This window comes from Bactrocera tryoni, chromosome 3, assembly GCF_016617805.1.
Source record: "Bactrocera tryoni isolate S06 chromosome 3, CSIRO_BtryS06_freeze2, whole genome shotgun sequence".
NCBI classification, from domain to species: domain Eukaryota; kingdom Metazoa; phylum Arthropoda; class Insecta; order Diptera; family Tephritidae; genus Bactrocera; species Bactrocera tryoni.
Window position 1 is genome coordinate 29,245,901 of NC_052501.1, and position 27,892 is coordinate 29,273,792.

Consider the following 27,892-nt stretch of genomic DNA (forward strand, 5'->3'; position numbering starts at 1 on the left):
AATGAAAATCAAATAAACTTAAAAGTTTAAAAACATATACATACATACATGTATAGTATATATATTTGTATAAAATATCTTTTGGAATAAATTATTTTAACAATGTACAACAGAAGAGTTCTTAAGAAAAACAACTGAAATGTGACAACTTCAATATATGTATGTACATAAAAATCAATATGATAAGGACTTATGCTAAAACAAATGCTTTGAGGTACAAGTACATTGAATTATAAACAAATTGCCGCCATTGCAACACGGGATTTCGAACATACATACGAGTACATACATACATAGCACTTTAACATATACGAGTATATTGTAAACTTGAGCAAATTCCCTTGGTATTTATTATTTCAGGTTTTCCAGATTAGTTTTGAGTTAAGTACAACGGCCACTTCGCTACGACTTAATGCACCGTGACGGGTTTAGTTACTCTTGAGTTTGTTGAACGTCTCCTCAATGGGTGCGAGCACCACAATCAACACCAGCGCAACAACAAAGAGTACAACACATATAATGTAGGCGGCCAAGAGACCCTTGCGGAAGCCGGCGTACTGCAAGCAAAGAGGTTTAGAGGTTAGAAATTTCAAAAAAACTAATGTATACGAGTATGTATGTGTGTGTGTGCATACCGGCGCATCCATTTTGCGCTCCATGCGGTGGCCATTGCGCATGCCATGATGACCCATGTCGCTCATCTGGAAGGCGTTCACATTTTGCGTCTGCTGGCGATCGGCGAAGCAACCGGCAATCTGCATGCACAAAAAAATCTTTAAAATGAAAACAATGTCACGAAAAAGAAATGCATAGACAGTTGCTCAGGTGAATAGAAAAGAGGAAAGTAGAGTTCATAAATATACACAAACGCGCTGTACTTACCGAGTAAATCAAATGCACTATCACATGCACCACCACGAAGGCGACGAGTATCCAGTCCATCCACTCGGGCAGTTCGGCTTTGGTCAGTTTGACAGCGAAGAAAATCGTAACGACTGCAAGCAGCACAAGCAATTAATACACTAACAACAAAAACACAAAAAAAATTGAGTAATCTTACTCGATAGTATGTGCGCCAGATTTCCGCCCAACCAATGGGTCCAGTTGAAAAGCGGGCGATTTTTGGAATTCGGCGCGGGACGAAAGAGTGCACCGATCGGTTGAATAAAGCAAATGATGGTCGTTATTGTGCCGAGTATCGCATGGGGATTACGCTCACCGGACCATTCGCCGATTTCAACGAATATAATGATGAAGGCAACGACCGTCAGTGACCAGGTGGTGACCATGCAAGCACGATGCCACTAAAATCATTGCGAAAAATTATTAAACTTAAATCTGCTGTTGAAAAATGTGAGTGTATATATTAGTATATTAAAGCGGGTCGATTTTTTTTCCTATAAAATCGCGTACGTGGGAGATATTCAACGGATCATTCGGAACAACTTTGCTTAAGAGACTATGGGTCTGCTTCCCCGGGGGACTGCCACAGCTGGAGTGCTTTTATCCATTCAGACGGCATGATAATATGCTGGCTAGTCTCTTAATTCGCTGAATTATGTCAATGTCGTCGTATATATCACACAGCTCATCATTTCATCAACTGCGGTATTCGCGGTTGCATATGCGCCAAGGACATAAATCTTCCGCAGAACCTTTCTCTCGAAAACTCGTAACGCTGACTTTTCAGATGCACCTTACAGCAGGACGGGGATGATGAGTGACTTATAGAATTTGGTCTCTATTCGCCAAGATCAACTGTTGGCAAGAGTTATCCAGCGTTGGCTTTTGAAGCTGACGTTGTTGTTGATCTTAATAATGGTTCCACGATAGACGAAATTATCTACGACTTCAAAATTACGACTGTAAACAGTGACGTGGGAGCCAAGACGCAAGTGCGACAGCTATTTGTTTAATGACAGGAAATAATTTCGTCTTGCCGTCATTCACTACCAAACCCAAAGCAGAACTAACGGCGCGGTTGTTATGGCCAATGAGGTCGATTTTATCAATAATAGACTACCTCTTACAAATAGGTTGCGTTAGGTTAGTCTCGTAGGCACATAATCCACCAGTTTTAGTCCTTAGATGGACCACCGTTACGTAGATCATGAAAAGTACTCATACTTCAGAATGGCAGTTCTTGGTTTTGCGGCCTTACTATCAGCACATCATCCCGTGTGTCATATCGAGGGGCCCCGAAATATTTGAGTCTTTACCTTGCCAATGCGGGACAAGTACATAAGAGATGCTTCATTCCCTGGTGCCTTGGTTGTGACATTTCCAGCATTCATCTCGATCTGTCTCATCTACAGTCTCTTATATCAAGAATGGACTGGAACTTTGTGTATTTTTGGTCTACCGCTTTAGACGTGATAGATCATCTCATCGAATTTTAACCTTCCTTGCCATGCCCTTGTTCAAATCGTTGTAAAACAATGTATTTGTTTACCATGCTATCGGATGACAGCCGTACAGCACTCTGGCCAATCTCGACCACTATCTTATTGCCATCTTTGCCTTTGTGACCTGAAGCCCAGTAGAAGTGAAGTCGCTTGTTTCTGGCGACACTATCCACTGCTACCCTGCTCTCCAAGACACTTTAGGCTAATATGCGATGCGCGGTTACGGCCTTCCCTGCTGCTTGGCTATCTACATAGATATGGACTTTGCAGTTGTCTGCTGTTGTATTAAAGACTAGCTTTGTGGCTTTCCCAATAGCAAAGACCTCTGCTTGAAATGTACTGCAGGGATGCAATCTTACAAATAGAGTCCAAATCTCTTCAATCAGAATTTTCTCTCTTCTATTCCGAGAGAGTTTAATCCTCTCGTACCCAAACTTAAGGGCCGTATTTTTCTCGTAATAGAACGAAATAGATTAGGAGTTTATGATCAAAGTTGATGACATAAAAATGCCAACTACAAACTGATCAGAAAATAGCCAATAACACGGTTTCAAAAATATTCTGAAGAATTGTTTTTTGCATGTGAATGATGTCGAGGATGTCAGAACACCAGAATTGCAGATGAGAAGTATATTTGTATATAAACTGATTCTCGGACCCGAATGCATTTTCGACAACGGACTGACAAGACAGTAAGATTCCCTACAAAAAGAATTCAAACTTCTGTATTGAATATCTAGATACCCGATCCCACGGATCAGAAAAACCCCAGATTTATCCACCGACCATAACCTCGGTAGCATTCCCTTAAAACATTTTTGTCGTTATTTTATACTTTTCGGACGCTATGCTCAACCCTTGTTACAACATGTCAATGAAATGTTTAATTTTTACTTACCACGAACCATTGATCTTTTCCGCACATCTGTTTACCGACCCAAGTTTGTTTGAAGTAACGCGCTAAAATAATACCCAAAGACGTTGTGCCAATCCACGCTATCACCATGAAAGCACCATGTAAACGCAATAGCAATGTGGAGGAACCAGAGAGATCCTGCACAACAGCCAAATTTATAGGACTGCCGGATGGCAAGCGACCAATGTCATGATAGCCGACGCTATTTTCTGTCAGTAGAAATCAAATTTCGGTTAATAAATAAAATTTTATATTTTATTTATAAATTTACAACCTTTAAGTCCGGTTCCACTCGCTACCAAAAGGTGATAATTGTTGTTCAGCAAATCAATGGTTTTGCCTTGCACTTGAGTTACCACATCTCGTTGCACTTTGCAATAGATGATACCGTCCACAACCGACGATTCCAGTAAACGCGCATTATTCTGGGGCTGCGGGCATACATCAAATAATCTTGAGATTTGGAGATCATAATTATGAACTTCATAAACTTACCACATTGGCTCTGTTGGAGGCATAATTTGGAGCACCTGAGGTGTATGACGAATATAGATTCACCTGACCATTCTGTGGCACACACTCTGTCACCAAGTCGTCACCCATTTTAGCATCCTCCGATAGGCCCAGTGCAACGTAGGCAGCACCATCTTAAAAAAAATCGTAATTTTTTAATAGAAAATAGATTACAGATAAAATATGGTACGAGGGAGTTCAGTTCGGTGGACGTAAGCCTTTAGAGCCAACACTTGAAGTGCCAATTCGAAAGAAGCAGGCAAAATATAAGTTTTTGAGGTCAAAACAATAAAGACCAGTATTGAAAACATTGTTCTGGTTTCGAGTTTCAAATCTAGTTTCTTATCTGGGTTAAAAAGTGTTCGATAAAATCGTAGTTACTTAAGAAAACGTGTGAAGCATCCACTGCATTCAAAGTCTTGAAAATCTTATAGTCTTATAGTTTTGGACACATCACGGGCCCCAAAACCCGTAATTTGCCAATTCGTTCGTATAGTCGAACGATACTGATATTCAAGGGTTCACATCTCAAAAAGTTAACCAAGCAGCGTGTTTTAACGTCTCGGTCATAGTTTCCGACTCATTTCTCTTCAAATGGATTGTTCAGTATTCCCTAAAAGTTTTGGATTCGTTAGTGGATTTAGAAGACACCCAAAAGGAAGGTCTAGTGTCGTAGAATCGTGGCTACGAGATGGTCTAATCTCATTGTCAAGGAATCAAAATATTATGGTATGTAGTCCATATTAAACCGAAGAACGCCTAAACTGAGACCTTCAATTTCCTATCAGGATAAAAGTTTTGTCACGTTTCGATACTTCTGTTGATCGAAACATTTACAGCAACATCAAAAATTTACTAATGATAAAGAAATGTTGATAAATTAGCACCGGATTATTTACAGAAAGAGATTTTGAGCAAAGTTTTAAAATTTTTGACCACTGAAGCGTATTTTTCCGAAAGCGGTGGTTCTATTGTGGTTAGCAAATTGAGGTTAGGATTATGTGTCGAAGAGATCTCAAGTTTTTTTTTGTAAGATTCAACAAATCTGGTTAACAAAGTAACTAACTAACCGATATGCATAAAATCTACAAAACCCTGAACATCAAGACTCTATGTCTACAAAAATATAAATTTTCATAACTCACCACTTCCGGTTTTCAATTCAAATTCATACACATCACCACGCACCGTAATCGCTGACATAGCTTTGCACGACTTCGTTGCAATACAGCCATCCGGAAAGCCAAAGCAAGTTTTACTCACCCCACAGTCAGCATAGAGCGGATCCTCTGCTGTAGCTCTCACCTGTGGTACTACCGTTTGCGGTGTGTAAGGGCCACGTGGTGGCGGTGTTACATAAGGTTTGCGTGTAGTCTGTGGATATGTGTCTGTAGTGTCGCGTCGTACAATCTGCACCGGGTCCGATGGTATACCGACCCAGAACGAATCGTAGGCTTGAGCCACAGTAGCGCTGAAATTGACGAATGAAAAACGAAGCATAAGTAATTTATTTGTGTACATTATTGCATATTTGACCTACTTGAAGACTACATCGCCCAAAAAGTCTACCGGCGAAAGCCATTCTAAGCTCACGGATTGCTTTGGTCCTGGATTTGTGTGTGTAACTGAGTTTCCAACTGAGTTCTCACAGTTCATCAGCTTAGCGCTGCCATCAGATGGTGGATTAAATTGACCGATCTAGAAGAATTTTTGAAAAACATAAATATGATGGATATACACATATATTTACTTTCACAGAGCCCTAGGAAAACTAGGCTAAAAGCGAAACTAACCACATTAATACCCATTATTACAAACGGTCCAACATAGGTCCAACATATTTTGGTTATTTTTGAATATTTTTTTGGAATATTATAGAAAATGGCTACCAACAGAGAATCTCGATAATGTAATTTGTTATTCTTTTTGCGTTTTAATTCATTGGTTGAATCAAAGGAGTGGCATTCGGCGCCAAAATGCTTTCTTCATAGTAGCATTGCCACACGTCAAAAACGTGATACGCTGTTTGTCAGAAAAACATACAAAAACGCTCGAATTGTAAATTTGTACTGGACATAATCCAATTTCCTGAATGTTAGCTTGTAGCTTAGCTTTGAGCAGATCAACTACTTCCGGTCTCGAAGATAATTTTTCAAATAAGATTGAAATAAGGCGTATTCCATGACGCTTTTTAAAATGTTGAAGCCATCTCTAAATTTTTTCGAAAAACAGCGTCTCGTTAACATCTGTGAAACAATGCTTTCCGATTACCAGAATGTCATGAAAGGCATTATTACTGGCGATGAGTCCTGGATCTATGCTGACGATCCGGAAACAGACGATATTGTGACAAAGATGTGACGAAACCGAAAAAACCACGTCAAAGCAGGTCAAAAGTCAAGTTTATGCTGACAGTGTTCTTCGATTATCGAGGAGTAATGCACTCCGAATTCTTTCCGATTGTTTTGTTCGTGTTTTAGAGCCATCTTATTCAAGTTTCCGAATGTTCGAGTTATCGAGTGTACGAGTTTTCAAGAGTGCACTGCATATTCTGTTCAGGGTATAATTATATATATTTTTTGAAGTCGATATTTCATAAAACAAGTCAGAACGTTAACTTCGGCTCCACCGAAGCTATAATACCCTTCACAAATACAAAAGGCTTCTTACAATACTTGTATGTCAGCTATATGCTTTAGGGATCCGTTCTGAACATTTATTTCGGAGATTGTCTCACCAAATTTCGTGAAGATATCTCGTAAAATGACAAAGTCAAGCACTTGATTTTTGTATGTCCGCTATATGCTATAGCTAATAATTTGGGCGGTTCCACAAAATGAGAAGCTCCTTAGGAAGAAAAGAACGTCTGCAAAATTTCAAATCGATATCTCAAAAACTGAGGGACGAGTTCGCGTGTAAACAGACAGATGGACGGACATGACTAAATCAACTCAGCTCGTCATGCATATTTTTTTTGTTTATAATTTATAGGGTCTCCGATGCTCACTTCTGGGTATTACAAACTTCGTGGCAAACTTACCCTAATCAGGGCATAAAAAAGAAATAATGATGAAAGAGAAAATTGTCACTGGTAACTTGTAACCAATGTACCTACTATATAAATACATACATTGTATAGTACATTAATTCAAACCCAAGATTACTATCTTACAATTAATGAAATATGTCGTCAAAGACAAGAAGCACTAATAATTATATACAAACACACATATGTATGTAAAGTACTTGAACTTCTTCGTGTGGAAAGTATAGCATTAGGGTGGGTAAAACCTCGAATGTTTTTTTTTCTCTTAGTACTCTGAAAAATCGGTTGATGGACAGCTCAAAGAAAGGCTCTCCAAGTATAATCTCTGCCTTCGAATTGCTTCCGCATCCACCATATCCACCACAAATGGTCACCGTGACTGTTTCCTGTTCTCAGATCAAGGACAACGAAGTAGGATCAAGATTATGTCAAACGATTTGTAAGCGTTAAACTCGGGATGTCGGATGTACTCTAAAAATTGATATCTCGCTTCTTACCTGCTGCAAAAAAATCCTGTTCCAAAGATTTTGTTGGAAACTGAATGCTCTACAAAACAATCCCTTACGTTTTTTTTTTCGGAAACCTAACCGTTTAAAAGATATTAACGGTTGAAGTTTGACAATTTTAAGGCAAACTTTCTTTTTTTCTTTAAAGTTCTATAACTCGATGAAAAAACATCATTTCAAATGGCAAAGCTCATAGTCTTAAAGGAAATTCACTGAACTACAAATATTGCCATTGCCTCTAATTTTTTTGTTGTTATTAGTTTTGTTTTCCTTTGATAGCCATTGATGCTTGACGATGAATACCGCCGTTCCCACCAACTCGGGTCTACGTAACTGGAACGGACCCAGATTTTTTATCCGGTCAAGGACTGTCAACTCGGCAGTATTCTGGCGTTACAACCACCACAACGATGAATATCTCGTAAACGGATAATTTAATAAAAAAATTATGCACTTTTATAGAGCAGAAAATTTCCTACAAAATCTATGAGCTTTGCAATTTTAAACTATTTTTTTTTGTTCATGGAATTGTAATGAAATATATTTTTTTTTACCCACCCTAATATATGTATATCTATGTAAAAATGTATATGTACTTATTTGGTTGTGTGTTGCAAGCATAATTAATAACTCACAATTTGATGCGGCGAGTTGCGATTGCGTGCCTGCACCACGAAACCCCCGAAACTTAAGCCAGGCGGAACGCCGACAATGTCCACACGCATCGTTTGGCCTTGTCCAATTACCGATGACGATGTTTCTATTCGAAATGGAGGCAAAGAATCCCGCGGCGGTATGCCACCACCATGAAATGGCAACATTGTGTCGCACACCGTTTCCGGGGCACCTTGGGGCAAGCTCATTGTCGGTGTCCATGATAGCATTTGCACTGCGATTAGCACCACACTCAGCGCCAAGCTGCTTCTTTTATGCGCAAACATCTTATAGACTATAATATTGACGAGGGTATCTGTTTATTTATTGTGCAATATATGTAAGTAGGAGCGCCACCAATCTGGAAATAAAAGAAATATATTTTTTAATATAATACATATGTATGTATTTAGGTGTAGGTGTTTGTAAGCATTTGACAATCGAGTGCGTTAATAAATTACTCCAACGTGTATTTTGGTGCTTTTCTTCAAGTACCTAATTAGGTTTGTGCACTAATTACGTACTTAATGTGCTTGTAATATATATAGCAGTTATGACCCCTCTGAGAAATTTATTCAGTATACATTGTGTCAAAAACGTACCCGGAAATTATAATTTGAATTCCCCTGGTAAATGATATTTAAAAGAAATTTGTAGTGAGGGACGACCTTCGACCCTGCAACTGATGAAAATTCCAAAAAGTGAAGGATATGGTGCTTGAAAATCGTTAGGCAAGTAATAGAGAGATGGCAAGAAAGCTCGACAGCTCTCGCTAGTCCATTGGAATGATTTTGGTGGATATTTTGGATGTGAAACGATGTTCTTGCCCGACTCATCCCGATAAAGCTGAATTTGTTCAAAACGAGTACCTTACGGTACAGGTTTCTTTGGACATGCTTGATCGAGCGTATTCCGATCCCACATTCAGAGATTATTACACATTATAACTGCCGATGAGACATGGGTTTATGAGTTTGACATGCAAACTGGTCAACAATCATCAGAATGGAAGAAAAAAACAAATTGAAACCAAAAAAAAAACACACCAAAGCGGCTCAAAAATCGGTATTCGTGGTTTGGTGCATCATGAATTTGTACCAGAGGTACGACAATAATGCAACATCGGATCGAGTCACGATTATAACCAAATTTAAAGCCAAAAATGCAGTGAATATAAGCGATCAACCACCGTATTCACGAGCTTTGGCTCCGTGTGATTTTTTCTTCTTCGCTGAAGACCATCCCAAGAAGTGTTTCGAGAACTGAAAAAATCACTAGCAGTATATTACATCTGGAGAGGATTACTTTGAAGGCCACAAAATTAATATTGATGAATAATTAAATATATTGCGTTTTATTTACAATTTCCGAGTACTTTTTTTTGTGTATAACTAGGGTTTGTCAAATCTTTTAAATTTCATTCCACATGGAACGCGGAAAAGTTTACTATTTATGATCCTTGTGAGAATTTCAATTTAACATACATAAAGGGTGTTTATTTCGTTTTTATACAATTTTTAAATTTTGGAAATTCAAATAGAACACCATTGTTCGAAATACAACTTACAATACATAAAGGGTGTTTTTTTGGAGGTTTCAAAATTTGTCAAACTTTAAAAATTTCGCTTCAATTAAAACACAGAAAAATTAATCAATTGTTGAGTACTTATGAATCCTGTGACAAACTCTGCTTGCAATACGAAGAGGGTGTTTTTTTAGTTTTAATTTTTTTTTTATTTAATTTTTTTTAATTCACTTTTTTTTTTTAATCAAGTAGCTCACGAGTTTCGGTCTTGGACAAAGTATCCTCCGGGTAGCTAAAGAACATCCCTTTAAAGGCGAGCTGAAGTGAGAAGACGAACCATCCTGAACTGGGTTTGGGACCCGCTACGTAAAAACCGTTCTCAATGAAAAGGAAACAACAGCCTTTGCGCTCTTGTAAATTCGGCTATTCGGCGGAGTCCACGCCAATAAAGAAGAAGAAGTCAGTTTTAAATTTTATCATTTTGTTTCCATAAGGACACTAAAAATGTTTCAAAATCTCTAAAACGAGGTATCTTTCAGCAAGTCAGGAGCGAGTTATGAGTTTTTCTATCTGAAAATTAGAAAGAAAAAAATAGAAAACTGTAAGGCGGAGGACCTTCCCGTTACAATTAAGAGCTCATACTTAGAGAGATTTTCGCATAGGTGTCAAAACACTTATTTTTTAGAATAGCAAGCGAAAAAAAATAGTATTTTTAGCCAACCTACTGATCCTCTATAACCGTCTGCCTCTCAGCCCGTCTGTCTGTTTATAACCGAACTAGTTCCTCAATACTTGCGATATCGATCTGAAATTTTGCATATTTTCTTTCCTTCTCAAGAAGTTGGTCATTTGTCGGAATCAACGATATCGAACCTCTATAGCATATAGCTACCATATAAATTGATCGATTAAAATCAAGTCTTTGTATGAAAAACTTTTTTTAGAAGGTTTAGAGTCAATTTTTTCAATAGCACTTTTCGGATAGATCACGCGTGAATTATGTCAAGTCGAACAGCGCATTTTATGTCGAGATCTCAAATTGAAAGTGTACAAAATGCAAAAACTGAATCCGCTCGACCAGCCCAAGCGACATCGCTTCACACTATGGGCTCTTGAAAAGTTCTAAGAAAATCGATGTTTTCAAGTCAAATTTTGATCAGCGATGATGCTCATTTCTGGCGTAATGGGTATGTAAACAAGCAAAGTTGCCGCATTTGGGACGAAGAGCAACCTCAATAAATTCAAGAATTTGCCATTTCCTCCAGAAAAAAAACATTAGTTTGGTGTGGTTTGTGAGCCGGTGGAATCATCGGTCCATATTTCTTCAAAAATGATGCCGGTGAGAACGTAACCGTCAAAGGCGACCGTTATCGCGCCATTATAACCGACTATATGATATCTGAAATTAAAGCTCGAGATCTCAGCGGCATTTGGTTTTAACAAGATAGCACCACTTCGCACGCAACGCATTAATCAATGGATTTATTGAGCGAAAACTCCGGTGAACAGAAAATTTTACGTTTTGGGTCAGTCGATTGGCCACCAAGATCATATGATATCACTCCGTTAGACTATTTCCTCTGGGGATATATAAACTCTAAAGTCTATGCAGACAATCTCGCTTCGATTCAGGCTGTTCTTTCGGAAGATAATAAACATTCCCCATTAAATTTGGAGTTTCTGTGTTTTCTCTTTAAAAAAATAGGGAACCTCGAAATGGATCACCCTTTAGCTTTATTTTTCTCAATAAAAATCTACAGAGCATAAGTTGCTGAAAACCTCTAACCATAGAACTTCTTCGAAAATCGGCTTTTATGATATTAAGTTGCCAAATAAATCTTAAGACTTAGCAGCTGAAGAGCTAAAAACTTCAATGCAATATTATTGACCTTCATTTTATTTACATTATCTTTAACCATACTCTAATGTGGGTTTTTAACCCTTGAACTGCCGCCGCAATTGACCTTTTTTATTCAATTATAATTTTGCAGAAAAAGTCCAAACTCAACCACAAGATTTTTCTTTCTTTAATCATGTAGTCGCTGTAAAATATGTATTATATAACACCTGTGGCTGATTTGGATTAAACACGGTACAATGCCCCACAATTTGTTGAATAATGTTATTGAACAAGTAGAAAACGTATGGCATATAATTAGCATAATAAAAATTACTATTCCATAAATAGGCGATACTCGTAGTGTGGTTTGCGGCTGCGGCTTGAGCATGCGTCACTGCCGTCATAAAGCTTCAAAAAAGTAGCCGCCGAGCAATTACTTTTTTCTACTTTCTCGCGAGATGTATTATATTGTTGAGGTAATCGATCACAAGTATTATATATAAATATGCATTATTAGTAATAGTTAACAATATGTAATTTAGTAGGTTTGAAAATAACATTTTCAAACAAAAAATATTAAAAATTCTTTTTTTTATATTTTCATTTGCCCATTTAAAATTCGCCATTATTAAGCAGTTCTGAAATAGTTGCAAAACAATGTTTTATGTTAATGATAATGCATTTTTTGCAGCAATAACACCACACCTACATACATACTATATTGTTCATACACACACATGTAAGCACAAACACCCATCTACTCGTATGTGTAAAAAAGTCTAATTTATTCTACAGTAAGATTTCATAAATTCGTGATCTAATCGCCAGTTTTTACCTTGAAACTTTATGTGCTGAGACAATGAAATATATTCAAGATCAAATAATATTCAATTCAGCACATATCCATTCACATCAAACTACAATAAAATGGAATGTTAATCGAGTACAAAGCTTTTTGTCTTCGTACGCGCACGGTCATAAAAATATGTAAGTTTGAAGGTACGTATGTATGTACATATGTACGTAAAGGCATTTTTAAAAATTCGAAAGTACGAAACTTTTTACGGATTTTTGAATGTCCCTGCAAGAGGTTTTATGCCTTTTCTTTACACTCTTTTACTGTTATTTTTTCAGTTCTGCATTGGTAAGAGCGCTTTTACGAGGTTTAGTGCGGCAAGTCCGAATTTTCCTACTCAAAACAAGCTCTGCTCAAGAGAATCATTACTAACATCATTTACGGTAATTGTTAGCCGTTAGTCACACCTTTTATGGTGAAGAGAAAAATCCACAAACTCAGCAGCTGCTTAGTCAGCTGTGTGTTTTGGTGGATCCATATGCAATCTTTCAAGGTAACGAAACAGCACGAAACCATATTCCGATTCTTTTGAAAAATATGACGAAACATATTTTAAATGGTGAGTCAGTTTGGAGCGTTTAAAAGGACATGACACTAATCCACCAATCGATTAATGTTTAAAGTGTATTTTATTTACAAAAAATTAAACATTTGGAGCAGTGAGCTTCTTCACGAATGCGTAAAAACTTGGTTGCAAGGTTGGTGGTGGAGTTTACTGTCAGGAGCTCTCAATCAACTCCAGTTTCAGACTTCCTGTTTATTGCAGTGTCTTCCAGGTCGAGGTTACAACCGTTAAAGTAACTGTAGATTTACTGCTCCGAAGTGCAGCCTCCTGCAGAGAAGTGACCATCCACTCAGGGATCGATCGCAAGAGATTTAGTGATCTCTTTGCCCTCAGTAAGGCCCGCGCATACCTTCAGACATCCCACCGAGCTGGGAAATTAAACGCTTGTGAAAATTTCTATTGGCTACTAAGCGTTTTGCTAATTTATAAATTCGAACAAAGAAATTCTTCTTTTTTATGGCCTCACTTTCATCTTTGATCAAATAAATACTTCTTTATAATATTACTTAAGAATATAAATATATTGATATCGATAAATTATTAGCCGTCTTTCTTCTTTCCTTTATAGTGTAAGCATTATTTTAAATCGAATAAATGTCTATTTATTTCTCTCAGGTTTCAAGCTCAATAAACCGAATCCGAATCGTTTCACCTTTAAAAAATGATGTACATAAATATGCTCTAGAGAATCTCCTTTCAACGACCGAGGAAAGACAAAAATAGAGAAAACAAAAAACGTTTCGTGTTTGTCGGTACTGAAATCTTAGAGACAAAAGAGACTATAAACTCAAGATTATGGCAAAAAGTTATTATCAGAAGTGATATTTGTATTCGAGTAAGCATCAGCATATATTCAACGTCAAAATCGCTTTTTTCTGCATGTGAACCAAGCCAAATTTTATAGATAGATTGAGTTCTAATATAAGATAAATAGATAAGGATTGCATCGCAACCTGAGGTCAATTGTGCCCTCTCCTGAGTCACAATGACCCACCTAGCCCCAGCAAATTGATAAATTCCAATAAATTCCTAGGTGCTAGTGAGGCGATGGTCCCTATTTGGAAACATGGATCGAAAGGCCTTTATCTTGCATCTGCATACAGCTATGCAGTCAATTAGGTGGTGATCTGGAGTTTCTGTCTCCCGTTCGCAGAACCGGCAATTTATACAATTTGCGTTCTAAGTAAAAAAGTTCTTTCGCAGTTTTTTGTAATTAACCTCCAAAATCGATATATTTGACTTCGAAATTGAGCTTAATAATTGCGTTATATGTTTAAATTCATGAAAAAGTAAAAAATCTGGGCACCATCCCCGTTTCGCTTTCACTTCAATGATGTATAACATCGGCCAATCGTATACGACTGATAATATAACTTTTCAAAGCCGGGTCAGAGTCGGTATCATGTCCATGTAGAGCATTAAAGGTTACAAGACGACAAATGGAGTGATGAATAACTTCTAGTTTAGTCAATAATTCTAAGGAGTCTGTGAAAGCATGGCTGTTATTAGCCAGCATCTGATCTTCACATAAAAACTCTCTCCTTCATGAAAATGCTTTTTAACTCTATTAAATGAAATAAGTATACATACATACATAATCCAAGTATAACGTTTTTTAACTTCAAAATTATTCTCGGATAAGCTCCAAACCGAGTTAACTACTTATTTGGAGCTTTTCCAAACATAACCGAAGTAGCAAAGCACTTATATAATTGTTGTGTTGTCTTTTCGCATTCTTCAGTTACTAGTAATTTGTTTAAAATCACTTTAGAGATAATTTGGCGTTAACTTAGGTGAAAGTCACTTAGCGCCAGCACTTTCATTAAGTTTACCAAAACGGTAAGGCAAACACCCATTTTGGCTTTTACACCAATCGTTAAAAGTTATATTTAATATTAACGGTTATGTTATGAAAGTTGGCAAATACGAAAGATAGAGATATTCATGCAAAGCGACTGGATCCAAATTATGTTTAAGAAATTCAGGTATTTTTGAAATAGATTTAAATATAATCATACCATGAGCAGAAATTAGTAAGACTTTGTTCAAAACTTTAAAATTCTTAATCTATTCTTTAAAATCTGTGTCATCCCCCGCAAAGTGATCTCGCTCAGACTCTATATATGTACTTGTGCCAACGTTTTTTCCAGTCCTCGGAACAGTTTTTAAAGTCAATTTGCAGAATAGTCTTCAATGAGCGTAGCGATTCACGTTTAATGTCTTCAATTGACTCAAAACGGTTTTCCCGTAGCAGTCGTTTGAGTTTGCTGAATAGCCAGAAGTCACACGGAGGTAAATCAGGCGAATACTCACGAAGAATCAATGCAGTTTGCGGCGGTGCATTATCATGGTGCAAAAACCAAGCGTTGTCGGCGCATAATTCCGACCTCTTCTTACGAATAGTTTCGCGCAACCGACCATAACACTCATATAGTATTCCCTGTCGACAGTTTGGCCAGTCGGAAGGATTTCGTATTGCACCACACCTCGATATTCGAAGAAAACTGTCAACATAACCTTGATGTTTCACCTGCTTTGACGTTTTTTTCGGCTTCGGCTCACCTTTGCCACGATATTCGGCCGATTGATCGTCTGTTTCAGGGTAGGTAAGCATAACATACCACCCTGGTAGTCGGAAAGTATCGTTTCACAGACGTTAATGTGACGCTGTTTTTGGTTTGTTTGTTTTTAGTGATTTCGGAACCAATCGTGCTGTCACTATTCTTAGACCCAAATGATCTTTCAAATGGTTTTCACTGATCCTTCCGATATTCCAACGTTGCGACAAACAATTATTACCGAAGGATTTTTCTAATATTCTGAACGTTTTGTCACTAGAAATTTGACGGAACTTCTTTGTTGAATAATTTCACTCATCGTAAATATCAAAAAAAAAATGTTTCTAATTTTGTAATATTTTTTTAGTTTAAATGACTAATATTATGTTTGCCATAAGGAGTTACGGTGACCTCAACGTCACCTCCAAAGTCGCAAATATTAAATGCGGCGGTTAAAATGTTACTCCATCGAATCGATGAATCAGCACTTATTTATAAAGTGGATCCATCTTAATTTGAATTGTTAACAAATGAAATTGTTAACTTTATCGACTTGATTCGAATTAAAATACTAAAATTATGATCGGTTGTCTGTTGTCATTAGCGCTTTCATTCGTCTCTCGTTGTTGATAAAATAAGATAAAGTTTTAATAGCACAGTGTAACAAAATTGAGTGTCACTGTCTCACAGATCAATAAGTGTTTCTTAATTGAAGGCAATTGAACGGCACTGAGTTGTTAAAATCCGCAAATTCGCGATTTTGCTAGTCGTTTGACCGAGGTTTTACTCCTATTAGCAGTGTGCGTTATGTTATTTTCGATAAATAAATAATCCTGCAAGTTTTAAGACGCCAACAAACTACCGTTAGATGTTTTGAGAGGTATTTTAAGGTTTGCTATTCTAGTCAAAACATTTTTATTGCTGGTTTGAAAGCCGAGGTCGAAATTCATGAGAGTAAATTCATGATTTCGAACAAAAAGATGAAAAACAATTAAACCAAACCAGAAAATTTGACTTCCAAAAATTTATTTGTTTTCGGTGAGTCTTCGTGAAATTTTTTTTAGAATATTTTTGGGTCTGTGGATTGAATTCCTCCATTTATATATTGCAAGAGGATTAATACGGAATGAAACGAAATCAGATTTGTGTAAACAGGAACTACTCAGGGAGGTACTGTCACCACTCCTGTTGTCACTTGTTGCTTAATGAGCTTCTGAAAACAATTTGAAAGTAAAGCAGGCGACAATTAAGCCAATATTCTCACATCGCATTACGTCAAAAAATGTCCTTAGAAGCAGGTAGGCAGTAGATATAATGGCTGCCGGAAAGCGGCGGGATATATACTGGGTTCCAGGCCATAAAAGAATTCCGAGACACTAAATAATTGATGATACTGCCAAAAATGCCATCCGTGTAGGTACCGAAGCAATACAGGAAATCCGTAAGTCGCTGAAAACGATACACAATGAAATTCCTGAAAAGGCTGAGAGACGAATCTGTGTCTCGAAAGGACGGCACAATGGTTTTTGGCCTCATGACGGGTCACAACTGACGAACATCACTTGCGAGCCGTTTGGGCATTAGAAACGACGACAAATGTAGAAAATGTAGGAAAGTAGGCATGAGAGAGAAAGTGGAACACATCCTATGTTATTATCCAGCATTATCTAGAACTCATCTTAGACATCTAAGACCTTCGCAGTTCAAAGGACAGAATGAGATATCAAAATTAGATATCAAGTCGCTCTTAAAGTTCGCCAAAAACGTTGACGTTCTTTTTTTTTGCGAATTAGGGGTAGAAAATGTCTTCCACATCATCAGTGCTGCCGTCGCAGCAACGTTATGTGCCACTTGCAGGTCACTAAAAATACTTCAGCTCAAATTATACTGAACTTCCATCTAGCATTACTAAGAATAATTTGTTTCGATGGATAGCAACTATACTCAAAATCATGACTAAATGCAAACTTCTCGGAATATGGTAGTTAACGCTTTTACGTATTGTCCATGCTAGCAACAGAGCTTCCCAAAAAAGTTTCGGTGTCCAAAAAGAATATTGTCTTAAGAAAAACTGTAATGAAACTGTTTAACTAAGGTAACGATAAGCTCATAAGAAATTACCAACTGCAATTTTAAGAAATTCTCAAGTTTTGTGAACAATAGCCACTTAGACTGCCACTTTTTTGCACAAGTGTCTAATATATAAATATGTATAGTATGTCAAAATGACTATTTATATCTGTGCCATTATCATTTGTCACTTGACTCTGATCTGTAATATTGCCAACAACCAGATGTCTGGTACAAAAGCACATAGTACACACAGGCACACACATAAATATAAGTAATTGCATTTATGAGCAAAGTTGCTTTTTCCCCACCGCTGTATCGATATGGTAATGGCTACATTTTAAATGTTCGTTACAGCAGCACCGCGATAGACACGATTTGCAAGCAGCGCAGAAATGCTCGGTTTGTGATCTTTTAATTGAAAAAGTATATATTTTTGAAGAAAGGTCGACGTCAGTGCACATACTATACGTATAGTATGCATGCTTTAATCATGGGTACAGCCACAGTTGATATTTCTTATTGGTTGGTTAGGACTTCGAACTCCATAAAAACATATCAATGCATGGAAATTGGGTGCTGCTTATAAATTTGTATGATATGCGTAGATTATGAATCATGTACTCTAATATATGTGCATAAATACAGACTTACTTAAATACGTGCCAAGTGAATTATCACATCGCTATACCCTGAACAGATTATATTAAGCTTACCACAAAATTTGTAACACCAAGGAGGAAACCCCGGAGACCCTATAAACTATATATTTCATATAAATGATCAGCATGAGGAACTGCCATGCTCGGCTGTCCGTCTGACTGTCTGTGTGTACGTGAACTAGTCCCTCATTTTTGAGGAATCGATTGTTTCGCGCGCTTCGCTCAACTTATTGCCAACAAAGCGTCCTACTGAGCATACTATTCGCAACACCAACATGAGACCCAGTATGCATTACTGGATAATACTCCACCGAATAAACCACGTTCAGCACGAACGATTCGGCGTCGTTCGCAACAACTCGGACTGACGTAGGGATCGACTCGGCGCATTTTACGCCGAGATTTTAAACTCAAAGCGTACAAAAACAGCTTGTTCAAGAACTGAAGCTGCTCGACCTTAACAAGCGGCATCGCTTCGCTCTATGGGCTCTTGAAAAGTTCCAAGAAGATCCGACATTTTCAAGCCAATTTTTGTTCAGCGATGAGGCCCGTTTCTAGCTCAATTGGTATGTATGTAAACAAGCAAAATTGTCGCATTTGGGACGAAGAGCAACCTGTAGAGATTCGAGAGCTGCCATATCATACAGAAAAAAACAACACTTTGTTGTGATTTATGGGCCGGTGGAATCATCGGTCCATATCTCTTCAAAAATGCTGCCGGTGAGAAGGTAATCGTCAATGATAAACGACTATTTCAAGCCTGAAATTGAAGCTCGTGATCTCGGCGACATTTGATTTCAACAAGACGGCACCACTTGCCACACATCGCATCGATCAATAGATTTTTAGAGAAAACTTCGGCGAACAGAAAATTTCCCGTTTTGGGCCGCTCTATTGGCTACCAGAATCGTCTGATATTACACCGTTAAACTTTTTCCTGCGGGGATATGTAAAGTTTAAAGTCTATGCTGGCAATCCCGCTTTAATTGAGGTCTTGGAGCAAAACATCACGCATGTCATTTGCCAGTTACCAGTCGAAATGCTCAAACAAGTCTTCGAAAATTGGATTCAACGGATGGACCATCTGAGACGCCAACATTTGAAAACAATAATCTTCAAAAAATAAACGCCAAAGAATGTTCTTTCGAATGATAATAAACATTCCCCATGGAATTTGAAGTCTCTGCATTTTTCTTTAAAAAAGTAGGGAACCTCGAAATGGATCACCTTTTAAAAAGAATTCACCTGTGAAGGGTGTTACAGTCTTGGTTCAGCCGAAATTAAAGATTTTTTCTTGTTTATGATTATAATTGGCAAATTGGAACCTCATTAGATTAGCGGTTAATAAATCAGTCTAAAAAGAACATAAAAATAGTATGTTGTTGTTGCTTCGACATATTCCTACAACACTAAGTTATTGTAGCTTTTCTTGCGTAGTCTATTATCATTAGTAGCGTATTATTGGAAGCACTTGAAAGCACTTCGCACGTTTCATGGCACATAGATATTGTATATCAAATTCAGTTATGATTCTATTATCAAAATAGGAAATTGTGCGTGCGTTATCGGATGTATGCGTATTAGAGCGGGTCGATTTTTTTCTATAAAATCGCATATGTGGGAAATATTCTACGGATCATTCTGACAAACCTAGCCTAAAACCGGTTTTGAGTCAACGGTTTTTAATGTGTATGTATGTTTCAAAAAAAACTCATTGAAACTAAACTGATTTTGCAGATTATTTCAAAATAGCTTACTGATGATCAAAAGAGTGGACAAAAATAATCCCGGAAATCCAACAAATTGTTCTTGTGAAGCGGGAAACTATTCGAATTATTCCCTAAAATGGTCGAATTATTACCTAAAATTCGATTTGGCTGAAACTCAAAATCCTTATTGACAAAAATAAGTGAGCATTGCCAAAGGTTGTACCGCTTTTGGTGTCAGAACCAAAAAAAAACTTATTTGTAATACATTATTGTTCAAAATACGGCTGTACATCATTCAAAGCGCTTAAGGGGTTACATAGGTTCCGCCGTTTCAAAACAAATATTGCTTTATTTATTTTTGTAACATCTCTAGAATATTGTCCTAAGTGCTCAAGTTGATCCGTGTAATAGTATTGGCCAAATTTTTAATATTTTCCCTTGAAAATTGCACTAATCTTTGTAAAATATGTATTTTTGTAATATGTAATAAAAAGTTTAAAATGGATGCTTAAATGTTTAAATTCACCTCGGTGTTCAGATAAGATCTAACTATCGACTATCTTGAAGTAAATATATACATATATCCATAAAAAGAGGTTTTTACCACTTTTCAAAATAAAGACCGAGAAATTCTAATTTGTAGTGTCCGACGAATTCGAATACGTTATCCATTACACCATTACAAAAAAAAACAACAATAACAAGCAATGACTTATACATTCATTTTTGATTTTGACTCGACAAAGCACTCCATCCACTCAGCATTAACCTTGGTCATCTGTCATATGTTACAAAGTCCAATTGAAGGCTTCCCTCATAATTGATGGTGGAACGATGAGCTGTACGAGATAAACGACGATATTGACATACATAGTTCAACGAATTAAAAGACAAAGGCTAGGTCTTTCCATCCGAATGGCTGAAAACACTCCAGCTCTGAGCGCATTCGACGATGTACCCGCCGGGGGAAGCAGAGGAAGAGGAAGACGTCCACACTTATGGAAAGACCAGTTGGAGAAGGACCTGGTTGCACTTGGAATCTCTAATTGGTGCCAAACTGCGAAAAGGAAGAAATACTAGCGCTGTTGTTACCTCGAATATAACCGCGAAAGCGGTGTCTACGCCAATAAAGAAGAAGAGTTTGGTCATATCGTGGAAAAAATTGCCTAAGTTTTTAGGTTCGGACAATAGGATTGAGTTTAAAACACTTATGTTTGGGTTTGAGGCTGATCCTTGCGACGCAGATCTTAGAGACCACATTTTGACAATTAAAATAACGTTTCTTTGTGATCCACAAAGCGTTTTCAGCCTGCGACAAATCCTTTGAGGCGACTAAATTTCATTCCAGCCAATTAGCCCAGTTGACCAAACCGAAATTGACGTAAATTGATTCAAAGAAGCTAACCTCAAACTGTGAGCAGATAAGTAAAAATAGAGTACTAATTGAAATAGAATAACATATAATTTAATTATTCAATTGACTAAAATAAATCAGGAAGTAGCTTTCAAACGTAACCCACGCTTCTAATTCTACTAAAATAAGTGTCAAATCACTGCTGACGTTATGTCCGTCCGCCTTTGCTTATGAAATATTTCACCTTTCACTTGAGCGGTTAATCGTTTTTTCATGACTCAGAGCGCTAAGGCATGAGTTAAGTCTCATTATCGCTGAGGTCAGTCAACTATGTGTGGGATTGTATTGCCCTTAATGGCTCAAGTTCCGAATCCAGGACATTTTAGTGGCAAATGTGACTTGCATGCACATAAATGATGTGTGCGGGTGGCGTCATGCATACATTCGTCCTATTAGCTAACTTTGGTCAACAAGTAAGTAAAAATTTAAAAACGTAATTTGAGGTTATGTTCAAAAAAATTTAATCAACTTAACCTAAGCACAAGCTTTACCACTTTTACGACTGGCAGTTAACTTGCAACACGCAGTGTTGGTTGAAATGTTGGTCACGCATATGTAAATTAGGCTATGTTGGCTTGGAATTATTGGTTTATGGAAAACCGCCCTCGAATTCGTTCTGTTTCTGGTCAACGAAGGAAGTATTAGAAAAAATACATTTGATTTTTACATGAAATAAAAGAGATATTTGTGTGGCAAATAGAACAATAGTACAATAAGCTCAAATTTTCGTAAGTACAGTAGGTACTCGATAATGCATAATTTTTTTCATAATTTGCAAGTAGTAGTAAATGTATGTACATCTAATTATGAGCATTTTAACATTAAAAAAATGTAAAGTTTTGGATATTGTCTTGTAGTCACGCTTTGTACGGTAAATATTTATTTTTCATAGACCAAGTTGAGTAGCTTTAACAAACGTTTTCCTTAAAAACTATTTTCAAATACAGGAAATTCAAGATAATTCTAGTACTTGCTTAACATACATATAACGGTATTTCAAATAAGTGTACTTCATATGGCATTTTAAGGATTTAAAAATTCAAAATTTAAAATTAAGTAAAAATTATTTTTTATTAATAAATTTTAAATATTTTGAATAATTTAAATTCGTTTTAATTAAACAAGTAAAACGCTCCACGCACCTAATACATATTTTTTTAAAAAATGTGTTTTTTACAAAAAATTATGAGAACAAAAAATTCATAAAATTTAAAAATTTAAAAATTCAAAATTTAAAATTAGATACAAATTATGTTTTATGAAAAAAATTAAATTTTTAGTTTTTTTTATTAATTTAAATTAATTTTTGCTTTAAAATGCTTCATGCAGCTAAATTTATTTTTTATTCAAAAAAATATTTTTTTTACAAAAAATTATTAAAACCAAAAAAATTACATATAATCTAAAATATCACAAATTATTTTAAAAAATTTTAACTATTAAGTCCTTATTCATGTTCTTAAACCTAAAATTTTATTTTATATAAATTTTAAGCATTTAAACAATTAATATTAAACTAAATGACGGAAAAAATATTTTCTTTATAAATTAATGAATTTTTATGTACATATATGTATATTTAACTTAATAATTTTATATAATATTTTTTGTTTAAAATATAAATATAAAACATAAATACAAACAATTTTTTTATAAAGCTAATTTATTTAAAATAATTTTTTTTCTACAAAATGTAGGCTAAAAAAACAAAACGAAAAAATATAATCTTAAATACCCCATAGACCTAAAAATTAAAAATATATTTACATCTGTATTTTTTTTTAATTTTAAGAAAAAAAATTCGCAATATGTACTTTCTTTTCTTTTTGAAATCTTTTTTTTATACGCTTTATATAAAGCTGCATATATAAGACTTATAAAAAATGGTTTTAAAAATACAAGGAAAACATACACACATAAATATGTATGTATATATTCGTTAGAATTAAAAAAAGACAATCAGAAAAAAGTAATTTTATAAATAAAAAAAATGCTTATTCAAAACTTACGTATACGTATATATGTACATATAAGTTTTTTCCAAGTATTAACTTAAATTAGTAATATTATTTTTAAATATAATTATTTATATACATATACATATGTACATTTATATTAATTTTTATATATAAACTATTTTTTTATAATTTTAATTGGTTTTACTCATTTTATTACCTTTTTTTTACCAAAAATTAATGTCTCAGTTTTTAAAACACTCAAAATATCACTTAAAATTTCTTTAAAATAGACGTCAGCTGTCAATAATAAATTTTTTTTATTTGCAAAAAAATGTCAATAGATAAAAATTAACTTTAAAATATATGATTTTCCTTTTCTATAGAAAGTGACTATAAAAAATAAAGAAATAGTTAGAAATATGTATGTTTATTATTCGTTACTTTAAACAAGTACCCACTGTACTTTAATATACGCATTAATGGATTTATTTTGCGACAAGCGTGAGGTGTGTTGTGTGTGTGTGTGTTATAATTAATGTAGCAAGTTTATTTTCCCATATTTTTATTTAATTTCCAAGGAAAAGCATAATTGAAACTGAATCAGAGTTCTCACTATTTGTTTTAATTCTCTTCAGCTGTGGTTTTGCTTTACTCGGTCACATACGTATGCACATGTATACGTGTGGATTACAAACAGCATCGAGAATTGATCTTCGCATTGAAACGAGTTTTTAAGCACGAATCTGCAGCAGAATTTGTTGTTTTCCAAGCGGTGTATGAGTCAATGAAAGTGTTGCTGGAAAAACCAGTATATAAAAATACATACGTATATACACACTTACATTCATATGTAAAATGGAATGCGCCTACATACAGACAGATAAAGATAACTGCCATATTTACAAACTTTGAAAGTGTTTGACTTTCGCTTTCGTTTTGAACTTCAACTACTTCGGACACTAAGCTGAGGCGAGTAAACGGTTAATTACATTTATCGATTATTATATTTTATTGAATGGGGTGAAGTAATTGCTACATTTGTAAGCTGCTTTTAAGACACATTTAAGCAAAGTAAACTAATTGAGGCAAAATTGTTTATGTGAAGGGCGAAACTTATTTAAATTATGGCATGGATTTAAGATTTACTCTCATATAATGCATATATGCAGTGATTATAGTTTGAAAAATAGGTGAAAAATATTAATAAGAATAATAAAAACAATAATAATGATTTTAATCGAAATACTAACAGCAACAACAAAAACAGTATTATTTCATATTAAAAAAATAATAACAACAACAAAATTATATAAAAAATGAATGCTTTTGGTTGGTGTTGTTGTTAAAAACTAATCGAAACAATAAATACACTAGAAATTACAACAAAAATAACAACAACTAACAGTCGGGTCTACGTAACCGAAATGGACGCGGCCAAGGCCTGTCAACTCATTCAACATTCTTCAAATGTGCATACATATGTATGTATGTCATAAATGTTTTCTGCCGCTACAACAAAAAAAATTTGGTTGCTGTTGTTGTAACATCATAAAACTAATCAAAACAGTAAATATACTAAAAAAAACGTTACAACAACATGGTATGATTCAAAAAAATATATATTTTTGGTTAGTGTTGTTGTTGTAATATCATAAAAACTAATCAATACAGTTAAGAAACACACAACTTTTCATCACGCATCGTAGAATCATAAATTTTCATAAAATCATAAATTGCTACACTTGTTTAAACAAATTGTTGTTGTGTTACATATAAAAATTAATTTAAGCAATTACAATTCTCAACGATTTGTTTTCGGTTCGTTATAACTTATAACTTTATGAGACTGTATGAAACCAATAAGTAAATATACTAAAAATAGATTACAACAACATGGCTTGATTTAAAAAATGTATGCTTTTGGTTAGTGTTGTTGTTGTAATATCATACAAACTAAAAAAACAATAAAAATACAAAAAAATTGCAACAACAAAAATTAATAACTCCAAAATCGTATGTTGTAGCTCTTATGTTGTTGTAGCATCAAAAATATAATTTGTAAATAGCATTTCATGAATAACAGTGCCTGTCTGCATAGAAACCGTGCCCGTGCCACACGCATACGGCCCACCCACCGCTGTCCGATTTCCGATGTCAAACAAACACGTGTAAGAAATTGGTTCTTGTCGCATTATTGTCAAAAACACATTGCTTATAAAAAAAACCAAAAAAAACTAAACAGCCAATGAGATTCACTCTGATAACCGGTACAACAACAACAACACCCAAGAGCACAGTTTACGAACGCTTCAAAGAAAATATGCGATCACATCTTTACACTCTCGTGATTTTCGAAAAAAGTGTGACTACCGCTTGCAGGGTTTTAATACAACAAAACATATGTACTTATGTAAGTATGTATATGTGTTTAACGTTATATTGGTTAAGGAAGCATTAACCGTCTAATGCATACAATGAAATGATGTTTCATGCAACTAAACGTACAGATGTTTGTACTTATATTATATATAGTATAGTATACATATGTATGTACATACATACAAATGTTATGTTCGAGTACAATATTGTACAAAAATATTTGTGTGCTAAAAAATAGCAGTTCATTTGAATGTAAAACGAAATATTTAACAGGTGTTCCACATACTTGTTATTCAGGTGTATACTTACACATATACATACATATGTACAATGTACATACATATGTGTGTATGTTTTGTGCAATTTTTTCTTTGTCATTACCGCCAAATTGCGAATTACGTACAAGATGTTGTTGATACACGCCTCGAAACTCAAGCATATGGTGCATGCCCTCAACTACAGTGGTTGCCCAATTAAACAAATAAATAATGAATATAATTTTTATGAAAGAATCATAATTAAACAAGTACATAAACAATAAATAAAATTTGTATGAAAGAAGCATATTTTCTTCCCTGAACAAGGTATATTAAGTTTGCCAGAAAGACTAAAATCAAGTTTTTGTATGAAAACCTCATCAATAAACCTCTGACCACTTTTGATGCAAATTCTTTATTTATAAAAAAATTGTATAATACAAATTCAGCGGCAGCATAATAAACCTGTCGCATTTTCGTCTCGTTAGGAAGGTTATGTTTGCAATTTCTATAAAATTTCAAGATTTACAGTACATATGTACTCGTTTCAATTAAAAGATGTCAAGATCGCACTTTTTCCCAAATTTCTTAAACTAAATTTTTTTTCTTTAGGTTATTTGCTAATTCAAAATTATGCTCACGCAAATTAAGCTCAGTTTCCAAGAAAAGTACAAATAATACTTAAACAATGCTGCCAATGGGCGATCACTGTAACGGTCTGTCTATATGCTACAAAGGGAGTGAGAGTATTAAAAACTCTCCGACAAGTCGAGATCGCACGCTGTTGTCACAAAGTTTGTTGATGTTGCTGACTTCGAGAAGTGAGAAAGAGTTTTAAACCAGTTTTTTCAACAAACTTATGTACATACTCCAAAGGTGTATATATACATACATATACATACATAAGTATTTGTTTTTTTGTATGAAATTCACACTACTGAGCTTGCTTTATCTTAAATGTAATGTATAGTACATTGGATTAATCTTATGACTAATTTATATAGGCTAGTTCAGATATTCTGGGATTACCACTGGAGCAGAGAGACAGTGTGACGTCACAGCTTACAAACTCATTCACCTAAATATATACATAAGTATATACATACATATGTATGTGTGTATGTATGTCCAGATCAACTAATGTCTTTAAAATTCAATTATAATCGCAAATGACCCTAATACACACTTTGCATAACTAAACACCGAGGGCGTGGTAAAGCTTGGATACGTTCAAGAATTTCAGAAAAAAAATTTAAAACCAAAATACTTTTAACTACATATTTTTAGCACATAATAAGAGATATTTGTTTTTCTTTATTTTTTTTTTAATTAAGCACAAATTAGTTTGAAATATTTGCTCACACTTGAATCACTTTTGCACTTTTAACATTTAATATAGTACATATGTAGCTTGCATAAAAATAAAAAATAAATAACTACAAAACAACTTTATTAGGTTACGCACTTGCCAATGTTAAGTTTATATGTACACCAGGTATGTCACTACTTTTCAACTGGCTCAACCACTCGCGAAGCGAAACTACCACAAACTGAAGACAACTCCAAGTGGTTCGAGCCGCTCTAACTGACAATATGACCGCAAATCAAACTTGCTAGTGACGGTGAATGTGAGTGTCGTTGTCGTTTTAACATTGATATGTATTTTTGTATGGGCTTGCTAACAACAATCACACGCGGTTAATGGTATTTATATAAATAGCAATGCACGTATACAGGTGCGTGTAAGTATGTGCATTCTCGCGCAAGTATGTATATTCAAGAAAAGCTTATTTAGTCGTACTCTTAAGAACTTTTGAAACACAAATGTTTGCTTGAATGCATACTAACTTTGAAGATAAGAAAATTGCAATTATTTAATAAATAATTATTTATATCAACAGTTCTACTTGTACTTACTTTTTTGTCCCTATTATGCTGTTAATGCAAGAGTTATGCTCCCAGCGGTTTCTGTAGTGATGATGTTGAGGCCACCTCCTTATAACATAGACATTTTATTTTATTTTGAGCGTAGATAATGAGTTCTAACAAACTATCGAAA

The 27,892-nt window shown here is 35.1% G+C and overlaps 1 protein-coding gene across 3 annotated transcripts; it reads right to left on the bottom strand.

Annotated features, from left to right (window-relative positions):
* Nucleotides 1–103: 103 nt before the first annotated feature.
* Nucleotides 104–27,768, bottom strand: LOC120772005 (putative ferric-chelate reductase 1 homolog). Of its 3 annotated transcripts, none has more exons than XM_040100363.1 (11): nucleotides 27,299–27,403; nucleotides 8,022–8,401; nucleotides 5,375–5,532; nucleotides 4,980–5,305; nucleotides 3,817–3,968; nucleotides 3,596–3,752; nucleotides 3,304–3,530; nucleotides 1,061–1,304; nucleotides 883–995; nucleotides 636–773; nucleotides 104–557 (listed from the first exon to the last, which is right to left on the bottom strand). In XM_040100363.1, exons 2-11 carry the CDS (start codon nucleotides 8,325–8,327, stop codon nucleotides 429–431), a joined length of 1,950 nt encoding a protein of 649 aa, XP_039956297.1. In that variant the 5' UTR covers nucleotides 8,328–8,401; nucleotides 27,299–27,403; the 3' UTR covers nucleotides 104–428. The 3 variants fall into 3 exon arrangements, with proteins under 3 accessions (XP_039956297.1, XP_039956298.1, XP_039956299.1); XM_040100364.1 differs by lacking the exon at nucleotides 27,299–27,403 and adding an exon at nucleotides 27,751–27,768 and having other exon boundaries at nucleotides 429–557; XM_040100365.1 differs by having other exon boundaries at nucleotides 429–557; nucleotides 636–755.
* Between the last annotated feature and the right edge of the window lie 124 nt (nucleotides 27,769–27,892).

Bases quoted from the DNA above. Each gene is read 5' to 3' on its own strand.
- LOC120772005 (XM_040100363.1), bottom strand. From the start codon at position 8,327: ATGTTTGCGCATAAAAGAAGCAGCTTGGCGCTGAGTGTGGTGCTAATC. The intron at 996-1,060 runs GTAAGATTACTC...TGCTGCTTGCAG, and splicing joins TCTGGCGCACATACTATCGA to TCGTTACGATTTTCTTCGCT. The intron at 558-635 runs GTATGCACACAC...CTTTGCTTGCAG, and splicing joins AGCGCAAAATGGATGCGCCG to TACGCCGGCTTCCGCAAGGG.